The 18,558-nt window shown below is 37.4% G+C and overlaps 1 protein-coding gene across 2 annotated transcripts in view; it reads right to left on the minus strand.

Annotated features, from left to right (window-relative positions):
- Positions 1 to 425: 425 nt before the first annotated feature.
- TRMT11 (tRNA methyltransferase 11 homolog) overlaps positions 426 to 18,558 on the minus strand; it is a 53,339-nt gene continuing 35,206 nt past the window's right edge. For both annotated transcript variants that reach the window (XM_039257349.1, XM_039257350.1), the window contains one exon: positions 426 to 982. In XM_039257349.1, the coding sequence (XP_039113280.1) occupies positions 851 to 982 (132 nt within the window). In that variant the 3' untranslated portion in view covers positions 426 to 850. The remainder of the gene's footprint in view (positions 983 to 18,558) is intronic.

The raw sequence follows: 18,558 nt of genomic DNA on the forward strand, positions 1-18,558 counted from the left end.
CAAGATATTTTCATGATGGACACAATGTAGACTCAGCAAAGTTTCCCCTTCAAGAAAAATATAGCTTCTATTTCAAAGAGCTCTGATTAGGCCTAATACCATTAGGGAACCATCAAGGACTTGTGTTGTTGTTACTGCTTTTAACTATCAGTTACTTTCTAAACCAGAAATTGTGGGTAGTTAACTTGACCGACAGTCAAGTTCTAGGAATGCAGGAGCAAGTCCAAGGTACAGACAAGCTTCAGATGTGGACAGGCCTCAAGGAGTTGGGGAGCTTTCAGGTTGCCAGGTCTTAGCCTTTCTCCTCATCCCCATTACACTATCATTACATACTAGTCTGGAACTTATAAATAAAAATTCATTTCCTTCATCACATCCCCCCTCCCCAAAAGCACCAAATACAACACCACTTTAGGGATCCTCAGTAAACTTTATTAGTGGCACCATAACTCAATCACAATCAGAAACCAAATTAAACAAACCTACTAAACAAATAAATTATCGACCATGGTTAACTGCTTATAACATATCTGGCAGGAATCGGTTTAAAAAGTCAACAATATCAGTTCCCCTTGCAAATTAATTACCAAAAATATAACTGTTTTCAATTTCCATAATACTTGAAAGTACAAATATAAATTAAATACAGTTCCAAAGACCACATACAACAAAACAGTCTATAAAACAAAGCTAATTGTAAAAGAATTATTCAATTTACTTTGTAGCATTTATTTCATAATATAAAAGTATTTAAAACAATGTATGTTTTCTGTATCATACATGGAAGTTCACATCCAGATGTCTTTTCTGTTAAATCCTTACTCTTTTTCCATTGTCAAAATCTTCATTTTCACTCTTGGCTACATTTCTCTTCCTTGGCAATTCTTTTTGTTACGCCACTGAAATATTTCTCACGGAAGGAATTATGACCTTGGTATGGGAGAAAGTGATCACTTAACAGATGTGAATACTGGTCCCGGTTCTGGTTGGTAGGAAAACATAAAACACAAAGATGTTTGAATTATTTCTTTAGTTAGCTTGAAACCAAAGCAGCCATTTACTTTAAGCAAAATCCTGCTCTCTGGCGCATGTTTGTTTTTCTTTGTTATCTGAATTAGAAATACACCACCATTCTATATCTGTATCCTGCTTGGGTATTCAAAAGTGTTCCCAACTGCTTCACTTCGTGTGATCTGCACAACAATCCTCTGCACGGAGAGAACAAATACTTTCACTGGGAAAACAGAGATCCAGGGAGGGCACAGAGAACTACCCCAAGCAACACAACTCCAGACAACTACGTGCAGCTTCTGATCCACAGTTGAGCCAAAGTGAAATCACCTGTGACAGTAAGAATCCTCACACAAGGAAGCTTCTACTCCAATGATATTTAACACCAAGTGATTTATATGATGTCATACAGAGAGAGCTATTTGGAAGTAAAACCGTAGTCAGTTCATGAAATAAACTATTTCTGGCAACTTCACCACAGTAGATGAAGATATAGGCTAAACAAGTGATTTCCACGCTTTCAGATGTCAGAGGCAGGTAAGGCCTAGTGCTCAGACTGATGTATGGACACTGGAAATACAAATCTGGGTCAGAATGTTGTATTTCAGCCTAGAAAACTGCGGGCTAATTAATCTTCTGATCCAATTTCACTTGCCATCTCAAACTATGAAAAAAAAATCTAATTAGAAATAAAATCTCTCTTCCTATGTACTATAAAATCAGATTCCATTGCAAGTAAATTGATATGATCTTGAGAACAGATGTAAAGATACAATTAGAAAATACAAAGCCTAATCTTTTATCCTGGTTTCAGTATCAGAATGGTATCTACGAATATATCTGAAACATAACAATCTTCAAATATTTTTCGTATTTTTCCTTATTCCTGTATGAAATGAGTATCTTCATCCTTTTCCTCATACCTAATACTTAATAAAATCCTAGATGTAGCCAAAATAAAATTATGTTGGCTGATTTGTTTATTCAGAAACTATTTTGTCAGAGAATTTTTTTTAAATTATACAAAATCCGAATTATTAAACATGCCCAGATTCCCTGATTCACTTTAGAAAAAGACAAAAGGTGTTAACTGTGGTCCCCTCTGCCGCCATCCTGTGCTGCAGCCTGCTGGGTTCCACTGCACTGTTCCACTGGATTCTGCACACACTGTTCCTAGGAATTTTGTTGGTTCTTCTCTTGCTCTCTTTGCCGTGAAGGCTTCATTCTCTGGCGAGTTTCTTTATTATCCTCTTTTCATGGTCTCAGGAAGAAGACGACCTGTGCTGTCGGCCCATCACCTTGTCCTGAATCCCTCTCCCGTACTCCCACTGGGTGTGCCAGCTCCCCATTCTCTGAGTACTTCAGCAAGCTCTGAAAGGGATTATTGTACAGATAATACTATCCAATCGACTGTAAAAAGTTACAACTTCTTTTTCTTGGCACAAGAGGAAAAAAATACCATGCCTGAGGCGCTTTAACTGTATAGCCCAAAAAGAACAGGTATAGCGCTACTTATGTGTCATGTACTTTATGTCCACTGGCTCATTCAATCCTTATAATAACCATGTAGGAACAATACTGCAACTGGTTCCATTGTACAGGTAAGGAAACTGCGGCACCGAAAGGTTAACTAACTTGCCCAAGGTCACATGACTCAAGTAAAAAAAAACAAGATTTCAAATTTTGAGCTCTAAACCTTTATTTTATCTTGCTTCTTATAATCATGCCATTAAAAAAATAACCATAAGAATACAGGTGGAGTACCAAATTTAGAAAATAGGTAGCTACTTAAATTTTATGACACTAAGTACATTACATATTTCTGTAAGCATATGAAAACATGCCAATGGTTACTAATCCATGCTATGTAACTTGCAAAAGATAAAGATAAAGATTATCAGATCAACCTGCAGGTATACAATTAAAGAACACCAAATGAAATGTGGCATTTACTAGGTATTTATTATGGGCCCAAAGCTATACACCTTTCATATGAACTACCTAATATAAACTCATCAGCTCTAAGAGATAAGTACATAATTAGCATCCCTTACAGCCGAGGAATTAGAGTATAGGCCCAAGATCACAGAGCTGGTAAGTGGCAGAGCTAGGTTTTAAACACAGGTCTATTTGACCCGATACCATGCTTGTAACTAAAACATAATGAGGTTTTCTCCAAGAGCTAACTTTTTCCTCAACTCAAGAAGGGGTATCTCTGGAAATAAATAAGTGATAAACTAAGGCTCTGATCACTAAGCTGCCTACCCATAAAGCAACAGAACTAGATCAGAAGTGCTATTTAACTTCGTTCTGGCCACTAAGAGGATTATTTCAGTGACACAAAATCTTTATAGCTGGAAGACAAATAAGGAGCCATGAAGATATCTGAGGGATACCACACCCCCAGGGGCAAAGTGGACTTCAGAGGAGGACTCCGGTCTGGTCTGCATCTCAGAACTGTACGCGGACAGCGGCAATACAGAACAACGTTCCAGCATTTAACCTTGGCTTGTACATTTCAACTTTCATCAAAAGTCTGACTGAAGAGTCATCTGAAAGGAAGGGACATGCCATTATCTACCCCTCCAACTTCTGTCCTTCTATCAAGAAAGACGGCTAGAAAACCTGTCCACTTCCTGAGCCACACAAGCTTACTCCTGGCAGAAATGTTGTTGCTCGTCTATTTAAAGCTCTGTCCAGATGCCGACATCTCAAGCAGCTGTACTCCTCCCAACAGCTCCCTGCATCATTCTCTACCTAGACATGGAAATCAGAAGCCTGAGTCAAATGCCTCTCCCTTTTCCTGTCACATTCGGCCAGTCTGAAAATCTTTGATTCTCCATCCTAAATGTCTCAAATCCACTTCTCTTCACCCACAACTCCAGTACTGGAGTCTAAACTCCCTCATCTCTCCTTGCTTTCTTTCCCCCTCAATGGCCAGTTGCCCTCCCTCCAGCAGCTCCCTCTCCAGTCTATTTTCCATATTGAGACTAAACTCAACTTGTTAAAATGCAAACCTAATGTGCCAGCATTCCTGGCTAAAACCCACATGGGTTCAAACGTTTCTCAATTCTGACGCTTTCCCCTTAATGTCTGGGAGTTAGACTCAACTACACATCAGTTTGCTGAACGTCCCCTCAGTTTCCTCTCCCACACAGGAGGAATCACGACACCAGCTGGCAATGAGGTCCCTCCCAGCTCTGCCTTCTGTCTTCTCTTCTCCCTGTGACTCCTCCAGCCCATGCATGACCACCTCTATGTTGAAATGCATGGCAGACTATTTTGGAGAATGCTCTGCAGCCACGGTGGTGAGGAGGATGAGATAGATAGATTCCAGCATGCAGGCTCAGCAGACAGAGCATGGTAAGACAGCTGAGGACGGGCTGGGGACTGACACAGGCTCAGCTAGTAGTGGGCCTACACCACTCTGCTGCCAATGACGCAGCTCACCTGAGGAAGCAGGGTGCACAGGACACAAAAGCTGAAACACAAGGGGAGACAGGCTTTCTCACAGACCAAAGAGACATCTTAACAAAACAGCTGGCCTTTGACCTAAAGCATATAAATAGGACAAACTGGTGATAAAGAGCAAAGAATATGATGATCAGAGTAAGAAACTGGAAATGAACAACAGGAGCCCAGAAGACTCACTAGTGGTAATTAAAACCTGTGCTAAGTAATGGCTATCTAGAAAACATGTACTACCTATAGCATATTTATCTGGGTAGTTTAGATCACAAGATATCCTCAGAATAGAGTAAAAGTAAAAAAAGCCCCTAATAGACCATGTGTTCAGTGGTACAGAGACCGAGTGACAGAGAAATACATGCTACTAGAAAAGTTAGGAAAGGCTTTAACCTTAGAAATGCAACCTCTGGAGGGGAAGAAAGAAATCACTATTTTTATCTCTCAGGGACTAGGGAATAATCAGTATAGGGTATGTGTATGGGCCCTGTGCTGGAACGCCTCCTTCTACAAGGCTGATTGTGAAATAAGACAATCATAACAAAAACTTGTGGAGAAACCCAAAAGCTCCAAATCCCTTGTGCAATCAGAGATCTGGCAAGAGACATTCCAGTACCGAGTGGCCTAAGTCCTGCTTCAGGGTAAGCAAGACACTCCAGGGCTTTGGCTACCGTTTTCATCTAAGTGGAAAAGTCATGGTTCATAAATGTTTCATGTGAAACATTTAGTATATTTTTAGTCTACCACATACACATGTAAATATCATATACTTATGAATAATACACATTTAAAATATATCCCTTCCATAAAAAATACACCATGTGCAACTGCTCAGAATTTAAGTTACCTAGATGCTGAAGAAAATGGCAAACTCAGTACGTTTTTTTCTTTTTTCTCTCTTTCATCCTATCTTTAGTTTACCAGGGCTCACACTTGAGATGATGATACTCAACTCTACATATTTTTCATCACCTTTTCATGACTCTTCTCTATTCACATTCCCTGCCCATCTAAACCAAGAATATCTGCAGATTTTTTTTCAACTCCATATCTCTAAAGGCCAAAGTATTTACTTAAAAGGAGAAGAGTATCCTCAAGCAACACAACCCTTGACGTCCCTCATAACTCAAGCTTGCCCCAGTGTCTGACTTCTGGTTTCTCTAACACTTCTAAACCTGCCCATTGCTATCAGTCATTATATCACCTATGTAGCATAAAATCGGTTCTGCTTATTTTCAGTAAGCAAGAAATGCTTCATTGAAAATAAAAACACACAAATTAGGAAATGCCCAGAGAGAAAATTATGGCAGTGAACGATTACAGATTACCCTTCCCAAATTTAACCACTAGTTAAATTTTGGAGGTTAGTAGTTACAGGGAATATGAATAAATGATTAAGATTATTGATTACATTATTTTTTGACACCATTTAAAAACTGTTATTATTGAATCATAGTGTATATACAGTGCTGCACGAGTTTCAGGTGTACAACACAGTGATTCAACATACATTACTCAATGTTCACCATAATAAGTATAGTCACCACACAATATTAACAATATTATTGAGTATAGTCTTTACACTGTACACATCTTCATTGCCATCTCCTATTTTATAACTGAAAGTTTATACTCTTAATCCCTCTTACCTGTTTTGCTTATCCCTCTACCCACTTCTCCTCTCGTAACCACCACTTTGTATATTTGTTTTTTAGATTCCACATATAAGTGAAATCATACAGTGCTTGTCTCTGACCTATTTCACTTAGCATGATACCTCTAGTTCCACCTAGGTTGTCACAATGGCAAGATCTCATCCTTTCTTATAGCTATCCATTGTGCGTATATACCATATCTTCTTTATTCACTCATCTATTGATGGACTCTTGGACTGCTTCCCTGTCTTGGGTATTGTAAATAATGCTACAATAAACACAGGGGCTGCATATACTTTCAAACTTGTGTTTTCGTTTTCTTCAGGTAAATACCCACTGGTGGGATTACTGGATCATACAGTATTCCTATTTTTAATTTTGTGAGGAATCTCCATACTGTTTTCCACAGTGGTTGCACCAACTTACATTCCCACCAACAGTGAGTGAAGAGCCTCGTTTCTCCACATCCTCGTCAACACTTGTTATTTCCTGTCTTTTGGATACTAGCCATTCTGAATGGTGTAAGGTGATATCTCATTGCGGTTTTGATTTGCATTTCCCTGAAAATTAGTGATATTGAGCATCTTTTCATGTGTCTGTTGCCCACTTGGATGTCTTGTTTGGAAAATGTATATTCAGGTCCTCTGCCCATTTTTAATCAGATTGTTTGTGCTTTCATGCTTTGTTTTTTGTTTGTTTGTTTGTTTGTTTTGGTCTTGAGCTATAGAAGTTCTTTATATACTTTGGAACATTAACCCCTTATTGAACATGTTGTTTTCTATGAGAGTATCTGCAGGAAAATTTGTACTAGTCTCAGATGGCCACATAATGGAAATACACTGCTTTTAGGTCTACCCCTTACCATGTAAGACAAACAGCATAACTATGACAAGAAATACATAAATTCTGATTCAAGAAAGAGCTTATATTTACAACTGTTTTACAAAAGTGAATTATTTTCTGCATCTTTTCCTAGCAGATTGTTATCTAAATTTTGCAGATAAGGAAATGGAGACTGAAAGAGTTTAAATAATCTGCCATGGATCAGCCAGTAAGTAGCATTTGTAGAACTGTAGCCTCGATCAGACTTCAAAGCCCATGCTTTTTCCATTACACTTCTTTTTTTAGTAGAAATTATATCAAAACAATGGCTAAAGAGTTAACTTCCCACATGGTAGATCAGTGGGTCATTCAAAATGGAATTTGACATTTAGAGGACATTCTTCACAGAACAGTAACATTATGGTAGCACATATTTCTGATCTAAACTTTTAGACAGAACCCTGTTAACCACTGTCCCACCCAGCCAATTTCCTGTCCTATCAGTACTGCTAATTCTAAACATAAACCACTCGAAGAATTTTAACACACTTGCCAAAGAAACCAACTGGTAGTGTACTTTTATGTGTACACTGCCCTCTGCTGGCTGAAGTAGATAAATCCTTCTCTAGAGTATTTCCTAATGCGGGTAAAGATAGCTTGCTTAAAGCCCAGCTGACAGTCAGTCCCTCACTGTCTGTGAGTCCTGCTTGCTGTGAATACCTCGAGTCACAGAGCACCAACATGATCAGGATGGCCATTTGACTTCAGGAAATGTCAGCATTTATTCATACCATTTCATTTTTTTAAAGAATGATTTGGAAATATACAAATACATATCCACTTTGGTGATTCTAAAGTATATCATGGTCATCTACGCCTAACTTAGAACTGCAAATTATTCTCTACTAAAAGAAAGAAAAAGTACATAAACTAGACATTGTTCAAGTTAATGCTTATTCAATATTTTTACAACTCTACATCAAAAGGAGTAAAATAACAAAAAGACGTTGAAAGGAAAGTACTTCAGCCACTTACAATTTATTTTAATCTAAATGGGAACAAATTCTCAAGAAAACAAAACTGTATGTTTTGCAATAACATTTGAAATGGACACTTTAAATGAAACTAATGACACCCTGAATTATACTGAGAATACACATATGTAAGTGTGTTTCTCAAACGGAGCATCACTAACTGCTCAGACTTTAAAGGAACTAAAGACTCTTCACTGAGAAGTCCACTTAGGTAAAACTATCCTGTAGTTACTGCTTTCTCCCTGAAACCTGCCATTCTTTGTTAGCCTCTCCTCCTTTAACAGACGGAAGGTGTTAGGATATTCTACAATATGGTGATTTAGCTGCTTTTTTGGTTTGCTTCTCATGAGAAATAAAGTCTAGGTACCATGGGATTCAAATGTTTTTGTAACACTGATTTCTGAAGAGTGATGTCAGGGTAATGACAAAATCCCATGTACTTTCAAAGAGAAAACTTTTAGCTAGCCATAACTATCTGTTCCTTCTCTTCCTTCAAATGGATGATTTAAATATTGCTGAATTGGATTGTTTTTATTCTATAAGGGCCCCAAATAATCCCTGAACAGCTACTATTCACTAAGTATCTGTTGAGTTGAGCAAAACAGTCAAGATCAAACAGGGCTTATATGCTAGTAGAAGACAGATACTAAAGACTACATACCCAAACATATTCTTACAAACTGTGATTAAACACTGGGAAGAAAGAGATGCTATAATATAAGACAGCCACCTAGATGGGGTGAAGATGGTGTGAAGAGTATGGACAAAAAAGGCTTCCCTAAGGAAGCAACATTTATCTGAGACGTAAGTATCTAGGATGAGAGGGGATGAGAGAGGAAACACAATATGAGAGGACTCTGAGACTAAAAAGAGATAAATACATTCTGGGAACTAAAAACAGGCCAGCATGGCTAAGGCTTGATACACAAAAGCGAAGGTGACACACAATGAAATGGCCGACACAAGCCAGAAATAGATCAGGCTGGCCTTGAAGGTTATGTGAAAGATTCTGAATTTTATTCTAAATTCCACAGAAAGTCACTAATGACTTTTAAGCAGGGGGAGCTGCATTATCTATTTACATTCTGGAGTCAGACATGCTACTGACATACCAACGTGCCATGAGATCAGAGGTAAGAGCTTACCTATGATCCTCTAGCTACTGTATAGGAAATATAACAGCAGAAGAAACTGCAGAAGGAGGGCAACCAGTTGGGAGACTATTGCAAGAGCCCAGGAAAGCAGCACTGCCCCATGTGAAAGGGGGAAAAAAATGAAAGAAAACTATCATCCACTCATCTCAAGCCATATTTCTGGAAGTTATCTTAACTCCTGTTGCCCTCAACCCAATTATCCAATCAGTAATCAAATTCTGTCATGTCTACCTCCCCCCAAAACTCTTAATTCTATTAGCTCCTCTACAATCTTCACTTCAACCTTCTTTGTTTACAGCTTCATCATCTTTGCACCACCATGCCAGAAGCCTCTACACAGCTACCACAGGCATCTTTCCACAACTCAAACCTACCTGCATCCTAAAGCCCAGGCGATCTTCACAAAACATGAACTTCTGCTCCTCTCCTAACTAATATCCTAATATCCATCATGGGCTTGCTGTCACCAAAAGGATCGACTTGAAGTTCTTTAGCATCTAACGACCTTTAACACTAGGCATTCTTTGGTCCGCCAAATACTTAGTATTTCAATTGTGATAAAAATGACTAGGGTTCCCTGAACGCTCCACAATCTCTCTCATGGCTCTGTACCTTTGCTTAAAATGTTGGCTTCCTCTTCTTTTTTTAAATGTTATTTATTTCTGAGAGAGAGAGAGGAGAGAACAAGCAGGGGAGGGGCAGAGAGAGAGGGAAACAGGATCTGAAGTGGGCTCCATGCTGTCAGCAGAGCCCAACGTGGGGCTCGAACTTGCAAACTTTGAGATCATGACCTGAGCCAAAGTTGGGAGTCATCCAGGTGCCCCAATTGGCTTCCTCCCTTGATAAGCATCATTTTCTCAGGTAGATGCTCTCCAGTGTTCACAAAGCACCTTGCACAGATCACTACAGAACTGAACATGAGATTGGGATGGGTTGGATGACCATTTCTTTCACTGTGCGAGTACTCTAAGGATAAGGACTATGACTTAGTCTCTTTAGCCTCATCACCTTACACAAATGGTCCCATAAACACATGCTGAGTTATGAAAGCCAGGGGTTTCCCCTTAGAGAACATGTAATCAAGTCAAAAAGAAAACATACGAAAATATGAGAAGTACATGAATATAAAAAATCATTATTTCTCTAACTTCTGATAGCACCTTTTCCAAAATTTCACCTGTCCTAAAGACCTTAGATTACTGTTTATTCACTCACAGCAAAAACTTACAACCTTCTTTACAGAGAAAAAAAAAACGAGTCATCAGGTATGAGTTACTATAAATAATCCCCCTCTTTACCTCTCACACCACCCCCATCCACATTCTGACTATAAAGCCAAAGTTCTCACTATGTCCTTTTACTGCTAAAGTGTTACTTTTATAGAATTCCCCAAACTTTGATGAAAATATCTGAGGATAATCATCAATGTATAAAATTACCATTTAAAATAAGAGATTTCCCCTAGAAAAGCATCAGTTTGGGGATGAAGTTGCAGAAGGTCTACAGCCATTCTGAAGAAATCCAAATGGCTTCTATTATAATTACAGGTCAGGTTCAAGTTGTCCTTTTACTTACTGGCAGTTCCTGATAATGAGATAATGATTTCTTCTACCTCACTAGTATTAACCTTAAGCCATTTATATTCTCAGAGTGACAGTAGTTTATACAAAACAGCAGTTTCACTGCAAACAACAGAGTACAAATGGCCGATGAAACTCCTTCTATGATAAGTGAAAACCAACGATGCTGTCATCAGAGCGAAAGCCACCAAACTAACAATGCTCATCAGATTTTGTCAAGAAAGACTCCTGTATTCTTGAAACAGATTAAAGCTATGATGTATATTCTTACATAAGGTGAGAGGAAGAAGGCAAAGAGATGGAAGAGAAAAACAGTCGGTAGATTTTCTTTCTTGTAATCAGTAGAGTGAAATGAAAGGTAAATGACAGTGCTGAATATAACGGGCCTCAGTTCAGCTTCGGGGTAATTACCCATGTCCGGCTTTTGTTTAAAAATCCTACTCCCCTTATCAAAGCTTCCCACTGTTCTACATCTGGTACTGGACAGTAGCTATAGAAACCACTTGTGCTAAAGTTATACAACTATAAACAGCACTAGGCCATTTCCAAACCAAGGACAAGCGGGTCAAAAGTCTGGCATCCAATACTATTAAGAAAAACCTCTAACATTATTCTTAATGGGAACAAGGTAAGGTTGGACATCTTCATCTCTAAATTAGGTATTCATATATAATCAGTACTTGCAAAAATTTTCATTACTTTGCAAGATATTAGGTTACCTAAAGTCTATTAAAAATATTTTAATATATATTAAAATCTTCACTGAGTTCTGAAAATGAGTAACATTTAATGATTCAACTTTGATATCAGGCACTCAGCACATAATTTCTTTCTAACTGTAAAGAGACCATCATGGATATTCATGCTATTATGATGAGACAGTCCTGTAAGTACTTTCTTTTCTTTTTATTAAAAAAAATTGTTTAATGTTTATTTCTGAAAGAAAGAGACTGAGAGAGACACAGTGTGAGCAGGGGAGGGGCAGAGAGAGTGGGAGACACAGGATCCGAATGAAGCAGGCTCCAGACTCTGAGCTGTTAGCACAGAGCCCCCCTACATGGGGCTCGAACCGAACTTGTGAATTGCGAGATTAACCTGAGCCAAAGTTGGACACCAACCGACTGAACAACTCAGTTGTCCCTAAGTATTTTTTACATGCTTTCCACTAAAAATACATTAACTTTATAAAATTCAAAACTTAACTTTGTTTTTTTTTTGTTTTTTTTTAAATTTTTTTAATGTTTTATTTATTTCTGAGAGAGACAGAGAGAGAGAGAGAGAGACAGCATGAGCAGGGGACGGTCAGAAAGAGAGGGAGACACAGAATCCAAAACAGGCTCCAGGCTCTGAGCTGTCAGCACAGAACCCAATGCGGGGCCCGAACCCACAAACCATGAGATCATGACCTGAGCCAAAGTTGGATGCTTAACTGACTGAGCCACCCAGGCACCCCTCAAAACTTAACTTTGAATGTTAAAAGAATACCGGACCAACACACCAGATAAAAATGCTATGACAACTCATTAGTTACTATATCTAAATGCTTTATTAAAACTAAGTAAGTCAGTGGCAAAGGATGACTAATAGACCAAAACATGCATTGGCATGCACATACATACTCTTCCACTTTAAATTGGAGACTATTCTTTTCCTAGTTGACGTTTATAAACTGTCACAACCCATTAAAAGAAAAATTAACAAAAATACACATGCATTTAACGTAAAGATCAAAAACAAGCAAAATTACTTGGCTTGCCGATCAATTCAATAGTAATGATAGTACAATGGAAAATAAGAAACTGATTACCATACTAGTCAGACTGTCATACTGGGGGGAGGTATCTATGATTAGAAATAGCCACCGGAAGCACCCCCTTGTGAGGTGCTGACTCCTCTATAATCCTAACCTTGGTGGTGGGTACACAGATGTTCACTTTATAATGATTCATTAAACTGCACACTCATGTTTTAGGCAAAGAATATATGTTAAAAATCTCCCAGTTTTACTCTTGGTGGGTCATGAGGAGGGAAGAAGATGTATGGTCATGTTTGAATTTCAAAAACGCTAGGAAGATAATTCTAAGTTACGCATGTAATAGAGAATGAAAAATACACACACGCATACACGCGCATGCAAAACATACACACACAAGATACCAAGTAGAAATTTTGCCATTCACGAATTTTAAGGGAGTTCCAGAAGATCGTGCAGATTCCACACACAAATTTCCCATTTCCCTAAACCATTCATACCTTGGGACTCCCAGATCATATTTTGCAACTGACCTCTAAGATTCTATAATGTAACATCAGTATATTAAAAACTGTTTTACTGTCATAACTTGAAAATATGATCATTATAGCTAGAGTATAATGGCAGATGCTCTCTCTACCCAGAGAACTGTGTTTTCTTGTAAATAAAAGAGACATATACTAGAATCCAGATATCTTAAATGATTACCTTCCTGGGGCAAGTAGGCGATAAACTTTTTCTTTTTCTTGGTTTACCAGAAACAATTTAAAAGCATTATGATAGTATTAACAAAATATCCAGTTTGTTTGGCAAAATCCTTTAGTTGCAGAAGTAGAAAAGAAAAAAAAGCAATGATGACCTTTAACATTTAAATTCATGGAAAAGTACCATTAACAGCTAAAGTAAGTCATTCAGAACAAGATAACAGGAGATAAGTAGATGACATGGTCCTTAAAACTTAATTCAGCATGACATGCAGCATCATCAGGCTTTTATCTACTTTTACAAGCCTTTTTCAAACATTAAGTCAAAACATAACTTATAGATAATACAAAATAGTTTCCTTCTGACTTACTACAAAAAATAATTTTTAAACACTCTTGGTCTTTCTCCCCTCTTATACATATGTATTTTGATGATAATGAATAATGTATTTTATTAATACAGACTTACTTTAAAGTTTATGTTTAATTACTATATTCCTACCATATTCTAATTACCAGTGTCACCTGGTCTTATTTTTCCCCACTGATAAATGACCTCACTGATAAGTACCTCCTTCCTACCAAGCATTATATGATTGAAGTACTTTACACTTAATCTCTAATTTTTCATAGCTTTAATCAAAAGGAAAATATCCTCTGTCCTGGCATGATATAGGCAAAAAAACTAAAATATTTCAGAAAGTAAGGTCAGCCTGGGGGAACCATCTTTAATTAAAAAAGCTGCCAAGACAACAAACAGCATTAATTCTGAGAACGGATAAAGCATAACAAAATATGCACAGCAATTATGTCAGCAAGATACCAGTTTATGACTAGCAACACTATGATCATTCTAATACATAGACTACTTATGGCAAAGACTAATTTCTTCTACTTCAAGCCATCCCTAAGTCATTTTCTCAAAGAAGTGACCTTGGCATCTCTTCTCTTCCTTCCTCATTTAAAACATGTTATAATGTCAATGGTTCTTTCTCTCTCCAGAGCTTCAAAATCTCTCTCTGTACTTAAGTCAAATCCCTCAGTTTTGGCCACCCTCCATTCTGCTTAGTGAAGCATTCATCAGCTTCCTCTTAGTGGACTCATCATTCAACCCAAAATTTAAAAAATTAACATGAACTCTCGGCACCTGTCACTATGACCTCCCAACATTCCCTATTTTAAATCACCTGAACTATACTGGCTAACTGTAAAATTACAACTGGCATACATAACTTTAGTCTAAATTAGTGTCCATATAATATCTAAAATTCAATCTACTTATACTTCAGTACTTCTCAAATCACTATCAGGTAGCATGTCAGGTAAAGAAGTCACGAAACAAACAGGGCACATGATGGCCCATTTAGTGCAATGGCAATTTAAGATACTTTTTTTACACTTAAACATACTATAGAACAGACTTCAAAACTTGCATGAGTGTTTAAAAAAAAAAAACAGATTTCAAGAAGTTTCAAAATGGGCTCCTTGGGTACTCCTTCCTCTGTCCAAGTATACTGGTAGAAAAGGCAGACAGCATGCTGTTACAGGTTGTTTTCACTGAAGATACAACCATGACACTCATATTACAATGGGTCCTCTCTGGACAGCTCTGCAAATTGGCATTCTTTTCCCAATGAGTTTTGTATGGGAAAAACATTTTATAGAAGTAACCACTGTGACCACAACTATATATAGCAGCGTCGACTACATCTTGTATCAACAGGAAAAATGAGTTCTAGTAAAACAAATCATATTCTACCATGGGCCCATGAACAATGAGGAAAAATGATCTTTAACAGAAACTAGAAATATGCCACTCAAGAGTATTTGCCTTTTAACCTTGGCATATTCCAAACGTAGAAATCTGTTTTGGTAAAGAGGTAATATGATGCATAACATAGGACAAAGAATTTCAAGTACAAAGAGTTTTGGTCTCAACTGAGTCACTTCCCAGTCTCTCAAATTAGCAAAATAATGTGCTTACATGGACCTGAAAGTTTTGTAAACAATAAACGGCATAAAAGTGTTATATTATGTACTCTTTCAGAGGATATCCACAGGGAATGATGGTGTTTCTTATCAGGCATCTTCATTAATTTGGGCAGCAAAAATTTTCTTCTTTGCTACTAATGCCCAATAAGCAAGTCTAAAAGCTACAGTCAATAATGAAAGATACAAAGTTTTATAAAATGCCCATATTCTTTAGATAGTTTTTGCATTTATAACTTGTTTACATTCTAAAAGGGGAGAGGGAGAACACTTTTATAACAAAATGTATTAAGTGGGCTGAAAGTTATACTGAGGTTAAATCTAACAAGTGACAAACCAAAAGCACAGAGAGACCATACACAAGAGTGTAAGAATCTACAATTAATAGTCTTCTATCGCCAAAATCAACAACGCTGAACAAGACTGAGAATAATTTGTTAGACGGGTATGAGAACTGTTTGACAATGTTGTCATCGCTTGAATTATAAAGGACTAGGATCTTGCTGCAATTACACACAGTCCTCTCCATACAAACAGAAGGTAGAAATGAAGTGATTAATTAAAAACCAAACACGATTAATTTAACATGACAAAGTATTTTCAGTTATAGTACACTGCATACTAGTTAAAACTGACTGATTAAATTTGATCTTATAAAGTGGCGCCTGGGTGGCTAAGCTGGTTAGGCATCTTGATTTCTGCTCAAGTCATGAGTTCGAGCCCCATGTCAGATTTTGCGCTGACAGCGGGGAGCCTGCTTGGGATTCTCTCTCTACTCCTTCTACCCCTCTCACACTCACATGGACATATGCTCTCTCTCAAAATAAATAAATAAACATTTAAAAAATAAATTTAAAAAAGCATTAGGCTTTTCCCCTGATTCTTTTAGATCAATTTGAAAAGGACAAGAGTAAAATAACAAAAACAACCAAACAAAAATTAACACTGCCTTTATAGGTTTAAAAATATCTAAGGTGAGTGTGCTAATTTATCATTTTTACGTAGAAGACTGTCAGAAACATCCTTAGATCATTCTCTATTTCTTCTTCCAAGTAACAAATAAATTGCTTAGAGAAACATTATAAATCTGAAAAAAAATACTGGAAAAAAAGATTTTAAGTAAATTAAACTTACAGGAAAGCAAATGTGAAATTGTTGACAATAGGTCTCAATTTTGCCATTAAGATAGAAATGACTGGTGGGGCACCTGGGTGGCTCAATCGGTTAAATGCCTGACTCTTGGTTTCAGCGCAGGTCATAATCTCACAGTTTGTGGTTTCAAGCTCTGCACTGGGGTCTGCACTGTCAGCTTAGGATTTTCTCTCTCTCCCTTTCTCTCTCTCTGTCCCTCCTCTGTTTGCTTGCTTGCTTTCTCTCTCTCTCTCAAAAATAAGTAAATGAACTTTAAAAAAGGGGAAAAAAATAAAATTAACATTAAAAAAAGATAGAAATAACTGGCTTATTATGTGGCCCCATTAATGACTGAAGAATCCTTTCTTTATATTTGAAACAGTGTTTCAAGCCAGCACAACCATTATATGGTGCAAATACTATTTATGACGGCCACAAAGAATACTGATGTCATTCATTTTACTTCCTAATATCAAGACTTAACAACTCTAAAATCCACAGATAATATTTCTATTTTTTATATGTATTATTCATATGCCTGGCATATAAATGTTAGTTACTATTACTATATTTAGTAGCTCAAATAATTAAGATGCTGTGATTTCTAAGAGCTGCAGTGTTACTATTTATCAAATGCCTTACTTCCCTCAACAAACATGTACTACATGAGAACTGAGACAACATGAGAAGAGCAGACTCTAACATGCAACAGAAGCATTTTATTCACTGTGATAGATGTGGGTAATTGGTAGCGTTGCGGACAGAGTTGTTTCCCCAAATTCATATAGTGAAGCCCTAACACCCAGAATGACTGTAGCTGTAGACTGGACCATTAAGGAGACGATTAAAGTTAAAGGAAACGGGAAGGGTGGGACCCTAACCCAACAGTGCCGATGTCCAAGTAAGGAAAGACAGACACCAAGAGTATACACACACAGAGGACATAGCAAGAAGAAGCCTGTCTGCAGCCCAGCAAGAGAGGCATCATCAGAAACCAAATCCTCTGGCACCTTGACCTCAGACTTCCAGCCTCCAGAACCATGAGAAAATACACTTCAGTTATTTAAGCCACACAGTCTGTGGTTTTCTGCTATATCCGCCCAAGCCAACTAATACATAGTTCACTAAAAAAGTTGGGTAAAGGCAGGGAAAAAATGATAATTCTTTGTAAATATACTTAATATCTTAACTTGGAAAACTTATATTGATTTATCAATCTTTTGATATAGAATCAAGACCCACAAAGATTTCCAGTTTTGGCATCTGTAAAATGATGCAAAAACTTAAAGACTCTTAGAAAGCAATCTGGGTACAGAAACCTAGATTGGGACAGCTTTTTTCTAACCTTTTATACTCATCTTACTCATTCCCAGTCCAAGAGTCTTATTTAGCAAATCACTTTGTCCCGTCTTTCTAAAGTATTCCACTCAGCCTTTATAGAAGTGACAACTTTATTCTCACACTCCCATTTCACTGGGACAACTAGCATTTAATTAGATCACATAATTACCATAAAAAAACAACCAGCATAAACAACTCACAAAACAAACACAACTGACTCATGGCAGATAACTCAGTTGGTAGGTACAGAAGTGTACGGATACAGTAGATATCAACCAACTCACCAACTGGAATTATGTAACATGTTACAAGCATAGGTATTGGTATTTTAGATCAAAAATGGCCAGTATTAGACAATCAACTGAGTTTGAAATGGAGGTTAGTTAAGAGGACTTCTACTGTATATCCAAATAAATGTTACTCATCCAAAACTGTCACTTCAGAAGGTTGCCACTGTGCCCTACAATATGGAAACTCCTCTTTTAGAATTTCTGAATCTGCCTCATGTTTTAAATATACAGTGGTAGATCATCAGTCTTGGAACAGGATTTGATTTCCAAAAAACAACAATTAAGTGATGGGTCTGCTATAAAATGTGAGCACCAAAGTCCAGTGATAAAATTTGAAAAAAAACAAAGTGTTACTATACAGCAAAATAACTGTTTAACATTAATATATTTCTTTAAATGTAAATCTTTTTTTAAATTTTTTAATGTTTCATTTATTTCTAAGAGAGAGAGAGATAGTGTGAGCAGGAGAGGGTCAGAGGGAGAGGGATACAGAATCTGAAACAGGCTGCAGGCTCTGAGCTGGCTGTCAGCACAGAGCCCGACGTGGGGCTCGAACCCACGAACCATGAGATCATGATCTAAGCTGAAGGCGGACGCTTAACTGAGCCACCCAGGTGTCTCTCTTTAAA

This window comes from Hyaena hyaena, unplaced genomic scaffold (assembly GCF_003009895.1).
Source record: "Hyaena hyaena isolate Hyena2069 unplaced genomic scaffold, ASM300989v1 scaffold_613, whole genome shotgun sequence".
NCBI lineage: Eukaryota > Metazoa > Chordata > Mammalia > Carnivora > Hyaenidae > Hyaena > Hyaena hyaena.